We start from the raw sequence: 9,526 nt of genomic DNA, 5'->3' as shown, positions 1-9,526 counted from the left end.
TTGGTTCGATTCCGGATGCGCTGGGCCGAGTTTTTACAGTATTTAAATCAAAGCAAGAGTTGCTATCTTAAGTGCTTAAGTGGGCAAACTTGTGGTCAGGTAAGTATCAATTATAACGTTGGCCCTGATAATAGAGCGAAAATGGAGAAAAAGAAGAGCGGTTGCTTGCTTTACAAAATATCAACATCATAAAAAAGCTAAAATAAAAAAATATTAAGCAAGGCTGCGTTAAACATATAATTGCTATTGTTGCCTTCAGAATTACTTGTAGTCGTTCCCAAAGCATTTTTTTCGAAAGTATTTGGTAAATTTCGAGTTGTAACTTTGTTCTTTGAGCTTTATATTTTTAACTACTAATTGTTTGACTAAATAGGCCAGATAATTATTGGCATGGTTCTCGCAACAACAGCAACACATCTTTGCTTTGCTTCTAAGATTTGACAATCTAATTGTTGATCTAAATGTCAACAAGTTGCCCTGAAATTCCTTATTGTGGAATGTTAGATAGGGGTGAGAGTTTTAGATTAGGCAAATAATACACTTGCTTCTTTACGGCTCAAGATAATCGATACAAATCTAAACAATAATACGAATTCCTTCTTCATGTCGTTACAACAAATACTCTACGATTTCACCAGGAAAACCTTCTTTCTTACTTGAGTCCAAGTTGTGCCACATTTGGGATAGGTGACAATCCATGTATCATCCTGCGTGACTTCCATATTGTAAATCCCTTTTGCATCTTTCTCATACGCTTTCGGAAGAAACAGCCTTCCTAAAATGCAACTCATTTTTATAAATGAATAAGAACCCATCGCCATTTGCAATCCAAACTCACCTGGTATGACCTTGGTGATGTTAAATTCCCTGGAACCTTCGTCAAACAACTTCAATTTGGATTCCACTTGCTCATTTGAAGCTGTAGGAAATGTAAAAGGGAACTCAATTTCCGCCAAGGTGTGTGACTGCCAATACTCCGAAGGGATGTTCTCGGGCCAAGGACAATAAGGTGTAAGCAAGTCCTTGACCGGGAAGGGCAAGTTGTGTCCGGACATCACCTCCCTAGGCCCTGTAAAAGTCAGCTTCCCAACACTGCTGGACACTAACCTTGTCAACCCAAAGGAGAGGGGCTCGGTTTCGCATAGAAAATGCGTCCACGCATTGTGGCCATATTGGGGCACGCACAGGTATCATTTGAAGAATTGGTGAAGGTGACATCAGCGGATTTGAGGGCGGATTGGGCGGAATTTGGGAGCCACACGTGAAGGCCGTAGAGGAAAATTAAATTGATGCACAGTTAAGGCGGAAATTATTGGTAACCCTTGATTTTTGACATGATTTTATATTACTCGCGTACTAATGTTTCAAAAAGCACAATTGTTTTTGAGGATGAAAGCATCAGTATAAGAAAACATCACTCGAAAATTAAACGGCTTTGACTACTTCGTTTTTTGAGTTAGAACTAATTTTGTAAAAATAGAGGTTTTGAAAATTGTGGGAACCTTTGACACATCTAGTTCATTCTTGATTTACACTGACTTACTTATGCTCGAACCTTCCTGTTGAAATATGTAGATCGGAGAAAGGATCCTGTCAAATTGTGCTTTGCAAGTTCAAGCCAGATTTATCCCTGACTGGGATAAAAAGGCAAACATCACATTGATGTCCATTCAATTAGAAATTCGTCTCATTTGCATCATGGTCAAGGCCAAGGAGTACAGTGGAGATCTCCAAGCCAAAGTGGTCGACGCCCATAAGTCTGGTAGTGGCTATCAACTCATTTCAAGAGGTTTGGCACCCCAATTTCCTCAGTGAGAGCCATCATCAAAAAATAACCACCAATATCACACAGTTAAAAATCTTCTTGGGAGAGGTCAAAATAATCCTTTCACCCACGGTTGAAGGAAAATGGTTCAGAATGTTTCGAAAAGATGCAAAAGTGACATCAAAGACTAACCCCAAGAGCCTGGAGGACGAGGGCAATAAGATTCCAAGATCAACCTGCAGACAACTTTTCATTGTATCGTTTTTTTGTGAATGCCAACCAGTAGAACACCTCTGCTCAAAAAGAGACAGGACTGTTTGACCATTGTTAAGGACCATGTTGACAAGGCATTCTGGTCTTCATGCTTGTGGAGCAACAAGACCAAGATTGAGCTCTTTGACATCATGCCAAGGCAGGCATTTGTCTGGGGGCGAAAAAAAAGCATTTTGATGCAAAGAATACAGTTCCAACTAATAAGTATGGTGGGTAGAGCCATCAGGCTTTGGGGATGCTTCGCTGCCGCTGGTATTGGGAAGCTTGTCCGCATTGAGGCCACCATATACAAAGAAGACTACCTCAAAGTACTGCAGGACAACCTGAAACAATCAACAAAGGATCTCGGCCTTGGACAAATATGGACATTTGTTTAAGACGATGACCCAAAGCATAAGTCCAAGATCGTAACCGAGTGGCTCTCCGACAACAAGATCAAGGTTCTGGATAGGCCAGCGCGGAGCCTGGACCTAAAACCCATCAAAAACATGTGGTACGAGCTGAAGCAACGGGTTCAGGGCAAGCATCCTCAGACTACCAATGAATTGGAGGCTTTTGCGATGGATGAGTGGGGGAAAATGTCAAGAGACACATGAAAGAACTTGATTGTTTAATTATAGTAAACAATTGACTGCTGTCATTAACCAAAAAGGATATGCAATTGGCTATTGATGTAAATAAATCATCACGTTGCCAATACTTTCTGACATCATGAATTTAACATAATTGAGTATAATTCGGCAACCATTGCATTGATTGCAATCATACTTGGTGTGCTACTTCTTCATTCTAATACCATTATCCACAATTTTTTGCTGCATTTGTTAAAATACGTAGTAGGTTATTTAAGATTTTATATAAAAAACGAAGGGGTTGCCAATAACTTCCGCCCTAACTGTAGGCCCGAAAAGGGAAAGCAATTTAAAACCATAACGAGTCGCGGAAAACCGAAACCCATCGTGTCATGTGATTCCATAATCAATTTTCAACATCGGCGACTTGTTGCTCCTTTGTCTTGCGGATTGGATAGAGCTATAATCATTACTTCCAATAGAAGTTTTACATTTCAAATAGAAGCCTGCAATGATGACTGAAAGGCAGTTTTTTTTTAACGAGTACCCTTTTTTGTTTGTTTTGGGCTAACCAGATGTCTAAACACGCACGGAAAATGATTACGCATGCTTTGAATTGTTTGCCCCCGGAGGTCGCTTTTACCTTGGGTCGATTACTCTGCTGTCTAACGGTAAAATTGTGAGTTACAAAACGTTTCAGGGTTCAACTCTGTGGGACTCACAACTTTGTCCAGGTAACTACCGCCGTGACAGAAAAAAACCGGACACGGTAAATTGCTTTTAGGCCTAACGAAGCATGTTGCTGAGTAAATGTATAAAACACCAAAGTTATTAAACATTTTCATTCAATTCTTTTATCAATACATTCCTCCACATATCCTCCTCACTTGTTGACTGCGGTCCAAAAACGTCGAGGAGCACTTCTGCAGCAAGCATGGACCTCCGCTTCAGGTAAATTTGCCCAAGCTGTTAATAGGGCTGCCTTGAGATTGGGCAGACTCTAAAAAACTGTTCCCCCATTCTTCTCTCCATATTTGATTAGATGGTAAAGCCCATTGGCTTCGAATCTAGGAAGGAGGTGGGACCACATTTCCTTACTCAAGAACGAGGAAAGATTTTCCTCGCAGCACTCTTGTGTTTTCATCAAAACAATCATTAATATGATTTCAAAACAAAATTGGCCAATTAGAAAGCAGCATATTTTCTGGTACCAAATTTAAATTTGGTCTCAATAACAACGATTTCAAGAAAGTGTCCAGAGACATTTCTGTCATCCAGTATATGACTGTGCGGTTTCATCTTTTTCACAACTTTGAACTATATTGGCGTTCAAACGTGATCCAGACTCGGCTTGAATGAGGCTTCAGGTCTTGGAACAACAGATCCTTTATTACATAAGTCCTAACTGCCTGCAAAACTGAATCGCCACCCCCAAGGTAAACAACAACAACAATGACAGGGTGGTCCTCATATCTCCGAATAAACATCATAATACCACATGCCCCCAAAAGTGAAGCCTGTGGAAACACCCATACTTTTCCGTGTATCTGAGCGGCTCTTGCCTCTTCCTCTGGCTCCTTCCTGGCTCATTCTTGGCACTGGAGCTAGAGTCTTCTTTCTTCTCAATTTTCTTTGCTTCTCCATCTTTCTTTGCTTCTCTACTTAGGTGCAATGAAAGGTCTCAGGTACCGTCGGTTCCTCCAGTAGAGTTTGCCCGTCTCAGTGCAAACGTAGTAGCTGCAGCCGCGCTTGTCAATCCCAACAATCTCGCTCACAAGATCCCACCTCTTTTGAGTGTCGTGCTGCACTCGCACGACGTCTCCGATCTTTAGCTTGGGCAACTCCAATGCCCCCGAGTCATACCTGTCCTTGGCCTGGTAGCGTAGCTTTGCAGCCTTGAGATCTCCTTTGCGCAACCTCCACTGATCCACCTTGTTGAAGGTGAGCGGATGAGCAGGCAGGGGGGGCCTCATGGCTCTTCCAAACAATTGCATTGCTGGGCTCAGTACATTGCTCCTTGGAGTGTTACGGAAAGCAATGAGTCCTTTCAGGAAGTCAATATTCTTGGTGTTTCCTCCTGCTGCTTTCTTGACGAGGCTTTTCATGCCCTTCACGGCTGCTTCTGCGTAGCCATTGGCGACGTGATGATATGGGGAAGACGAGTTGTGGTAGAGACCCCACTTCTTGCAGAAGTCCGAAAACTCAATTCCCTTGAACTGTGGTCCCCCATCCATGGTCATGCGCACCGGCATGCCAAACATGGTCATCCACCATATATATATGTAATGTATCACAAATGTACGGAATGGCAGCCTCATGAACTGAGGTAACCTCTCACCATTGCTCTCATACGGGCGGAGGCCCAGGTGTACCTATTAACGAGCAAATACTGCGGTCATATTCGAAGAATAGTGCTCGAGACACCAACCGACATGGACACACCTTCACCGAAGACGTCCGACATTGCTCAGGGTTAGTTTCTATATGTTATCTATGTATTTCCTACAAATAGTTGTAACAATAAATAAACCTTGGGTTCCTCCCAACAAAACTGAACTCGCGATATCACATTGGCGACGAGGATTAAAAGGAATGTATTGGTCAACCTAGATCACGGTCGCCATGTATTGGCCAACCTAGATCACGGTTGCAATGTATTACCTAGAAATGAAAGCAACGGTTGGTCTCGGTGTTAAGTCGTAGACTCTCCTTTTATTCATGAATAAACATGGCTTTATATACAGAGAAGAGCATGCGTTTACGGCGCCTGTAAAATATAAAAATATTACGAAGGCTGCGTTAAACATATAATTGCTATGTTGCTCTTCAGAATTACTTGTAGTCGTTCCAAAGCATTTTTTTCGAAAGTATTTGGTAAATTTCGAGTTGTAACTTTGTTCTTTGAGCTTTATATTTTTAACTACTTAATTGTTTGACTAAATAGGCCAGATAATTATTGGCATGTTTCTCGCAACAACAGCAACACATCTTTGCTTTGCTTCTAAGATTTGACAATCTAATTGTTGATCTAAATGTCAACAAGTTGCCCTGAAATTCCTTATTGTGGAATGTTAGATAGGGGTGAGAGTTTTAGATTAGGCAAATAATACACTTGCTTTCTTACCTCAAGATAATCGATACAAATCTAAACAATAATACGAATTCCTTCTCCATGTCGTACAACAAATACTCTACGATTTCACCCAGGAAAACCTTCTTTCTTACTTGAGTCCAAGTTGTGCCACATTTGGGATAGGTGACAATCCATATATCATCCTGCGTGACTTCCATATTGTAAATCCTTTTGCATCTTTCTCATACGCTTTCGGAAGAAACAGCCTTCCTAAAATGCAACTCATTTTTATAAATGAATAAAAACCATCGCCATTTGCGATCCAACTCCCTGGTATGACCTTGGTGATGTTAAATTCCCGGAACCTTCGTCAAACAACTTCAATTTGGATTCCACTTGCTCATTTGAAGCTGTAGGAAATGTAAAGGGGAACTCAATTTCCGCCAAGTGTGTGACTGCCAATACTCCGAAGGGATGTTCTCGGGCCAAGGACAATAAGGTGTAAGCAAGTCCTTGACCGGGAAGGGCAAGTTGTGTCCGGACATCACCTCCTAGGCCCTGTAAAAGTCAGCTTCCAAACACTGCTGGACACTAACCTTGTCAACCCAAAGGAGAGGGGCTCGTTTTCGCATAGAAAATGCGTCCACGCATTGTGGCCATATTGGGGCACGCACAGGTATCATTTGAAGAATTTGGTGAAGGTGACATCAGCGGATTTGAGGGCGGATTGGGCGGAATTTGGGAGCCACACGTGAAGGCCGTAGAGGAATTTAAAGTGATGCACAGTTAAGGCGGAAATTATTGGTAACCCCTTGATTTTTGACATGATTTTATATTACTCGCGTACTAATGTTTCAAAAAGCACAATTGTTTTTGAGGATGAAAGCATCAGTATAAGAAAACATCACTCGAAAATTAAACGGCTTTGACTACTTCGTTTTTTTGAGTTAGAACTAATTTTGTAAAAATAGAGGTTTTGAAAATTGTTGGGAACCTTTGACACATCTAGTTCATTCTTGATTTACACTGACTTACTTATGCTCGAACCTTCCTGTTGAAATATGTAGATCGGAGAAAGGATCCTGTCAAATTGTGCTTTGCAAGTTCAAGCCAGATTTATCCCTGACTGGGATAAAAAGGCAAACATCACATTGATGTCCATTCAATTAGAAATTCGTCTCATTTGCATCATGGTCAAGGCCAAGGAGTACAGTGGAGATCTCCAAGCCAAAGTGGTCGACGCCCATAAGTCTGGTAGTGGCTATCAACTCATTTCAAGAGGTTTGGCACCCCAATTTCCTCAGTGAGAGCCATCATCAAAAAATACCACCAATATCACACTGTTAAAATCTTCTTGGGAGAGGTCAAAATAATCCTTTCACCCACGGTTGAAGGAAAATGGTCAGAATGTTTCGAAAAGATGCAAAAGTGACATCAAAGACTAACCCCAAGAGCCTGGAGGACGAGGGCAATAAGATTCCAAGATCAACCCTGCAGACAACTTTTCATTGTATCGTTTTTTTTGTGAATGCCAACCCAGTAGAACACCTCTGCTCAAAAAGAGACAGACTGTTTGACCATTGTTAAGGACCATGTTGACAAGGCATTCTGGTCTTCATGCTTGTGGAGCAACAAGACCAAGATTGAGCTCTTTGGACATCATGCCAAGGCAGGCATTTGTCTGGGGGGCGAAAAAAAGGCATTTGATGCAAAGAATACAGTTCCAACTAATAAGTATGGTGGTAGAGCCATCAGGCTTTGGGGATGCTTCGCTGGCCGCTGGTATTGGGAAGCTTGTCCGCATTGAGGCCACCATATACAAAGAAGACTACCTCAAAGTACTGCAGGACAACCTGAAACAATCAACAAAGGATCTCGGCTTGGACAAATATGGACATTTGTTTAAGACGATGACCCAAAGCATAAGTCCAAGATCGTAACCGAGTGGCTCTCCGACAACAAGATCAAGGTTCTGGATAGGCCAGCGCGGAGCCTGGACCTAAAACCCATCAAAACATGTGGTACGAGCTGAAGCAACGGGTCAGGGCAAGGCATCCTCAGACTACCAATGAATTGGAGGCTTTTGCGATGGATGAGTGGGGGAAAATGTCAAGAGACACATGACAGAACTTGATTGTTAATTATAGTAAACAATTGACTGCTGTCATTAACCAAAAAGGATATGCAATTGGCTATTGATGTAAATAAATCATCACGTTGCCAATACTTTCTGACATCATGAATTTAACATAATTGAGTATAATTCGGCAACCATTGCATTGATTGCAATCATACTTGGTGTGCTACTTCTTCATTCTAATACCATTATCCACATTTTTTTGCTGCATTTGTTAAAATACGTAGTAGGTTATTTAAGATTTTATATAAAAACGAAGGGGTTGCCAATAACTTCCGCCCTAACTGTAGCCCGAAAAGGGAAAGCAATTTAAACCATAACGAGTCGCGGAAAACCGAAACCCATCGTGTCATGTGATTCCATAATCAAGTTTTCAACATCGGCGACTTGTTGCTCCTTTGTCTTGCGGATTGGATAAGAGCTATATCATTACTTCCAATAGAAGTTTTACATTTCAAATAGAAGCCTGCAATGATGACTGAAAGGCAGTTTTTTAAACGAGTACCCTTTTTTGTTTTTTTTGGGCTAACCAGATGTCTAACACGCACGGAAAATGATTACCGCATGCTTTGAATTGTTTGCCCCCGGAGGTCGCTTTACCTTGGGTCGATTACTCTGCTGTCTAACGGTAAAATTGTGAGTTACAAAACGTTTCAGGGTTCAACTCTGTGGGACTCACAACTTTGTCCAGGTAACTACCGCGTGACAGAAAAGAAACCGGACACGGTAAATTGCTTTTTAGGCCTAACGAAGCATGTTGCTGAGTAAATGTATAAAACACAAAGTTATTAAACATTTCATTCAATTCTTTTATCAATACATTCCTCCACATATCCTCCTCACTTGTTGACTGCGGTCCAAAAACGTCGAGGAGCACTTCTGCAGCAAGCATGGACCTCCGCTTCAGGTAAATTTGCCCAAGCTGTTAATAGGGCTGCCTTGAGATTGGGCAGACTCTAAAAACTGTTCCCCCAGTCTTCTCTCCATATTTGATTAGATGGTAAAGCCCATTGGCTTCGAATCTAGGAAGGAGGTGGGACCACATTTCCTTACTCAAGAACGAGGAAAGATTTTCCTCGCAGCACTCTTGTGTTTTTCATCAAAACAATCATTAATATGATTTCAAAAAACAATTGGCCAATTAGAAAGCAGCATATTTTCTGGTACCAAATTTAAATTTGGTCTCAATAACAACGATTTCAAGAAAGTGTCCAGAGACATTTCTGTCATCCAGTATATGACTGTGCGGAGTGAATTGTGCTTTTTGGCCTCTTTAGTTATGGTCACACTCGATCATGGGGTTAAATTGGTTTTTTAAGATTTCATCAATGTACATATTGCACCCAACTAAGGAAAACTAGTGGCAAAAGAAGAGTATAACTGATTTTCAGTCAGTTTTTATGTTATCACTTTAGTCTTTGGACCCTATTCATCACCTGATTTCGAACCCATTGAAGCCTTGTTACAATCTCATAAAGTTTCTAACACAGTTTTAAAACTACGGTGAATAGTATAAATAACACGTGCATTAAAGAAACCAGCTTGATTTGCTTGTAGCTTCGGAGTTGCCAGAAAATATAAATAGGCCCAAATAAGTTGTTACGGGAGTTCAACGACCTTTAACAACTAAAATAAGCCATTTTTTTATTTTTACTTGATGTTACGCCAAGAAACAGCCAATTATGAATGGGATTTTTTTTCACTTT

The 9,526-nt window shown here is 41.2% G+C and overlaps 1 protein-coding gene across 1 annotated transcript; it reads right to left on the bottom strand.

Annotated features, from left to right (window-relative positions):
- Positions 1 to 4,268: 4,268 nt before the first annotated feature.
- On the bottom strand, positions 4,269 to 4,871 carry LOC131891284 (uncharacterized). Its single transcript, XM_059240810.1, has one exon. It carries the CDS (start codon positions 4,869 to 4,871, stop codon positions 4,269 to 4,271), a length of 603 nt encoding a protein of 200 aa, XP_059096793.1.
- Positions 4,872 to 9,526: the final 4,655 nt, after the last annotated feature.

Source organism: Tigriopus californicus, chromosome 12, assembly GCF_007210705.1.
Source record: "Tigriopus californicus strain San Diego chromosome 12, Tcal_SD_v2.1, whole genome shotgun sequence".
Lineage (NCBI taxonomy): Eukaryota > Metazoa > Arthropoda > Copepoda > Harpacticoida > Harpacticidae > Tigriopus > Tigriopus californicus.
This window is presented reverse-complemented; position numbering and strand designations above follow the sequence as displayed.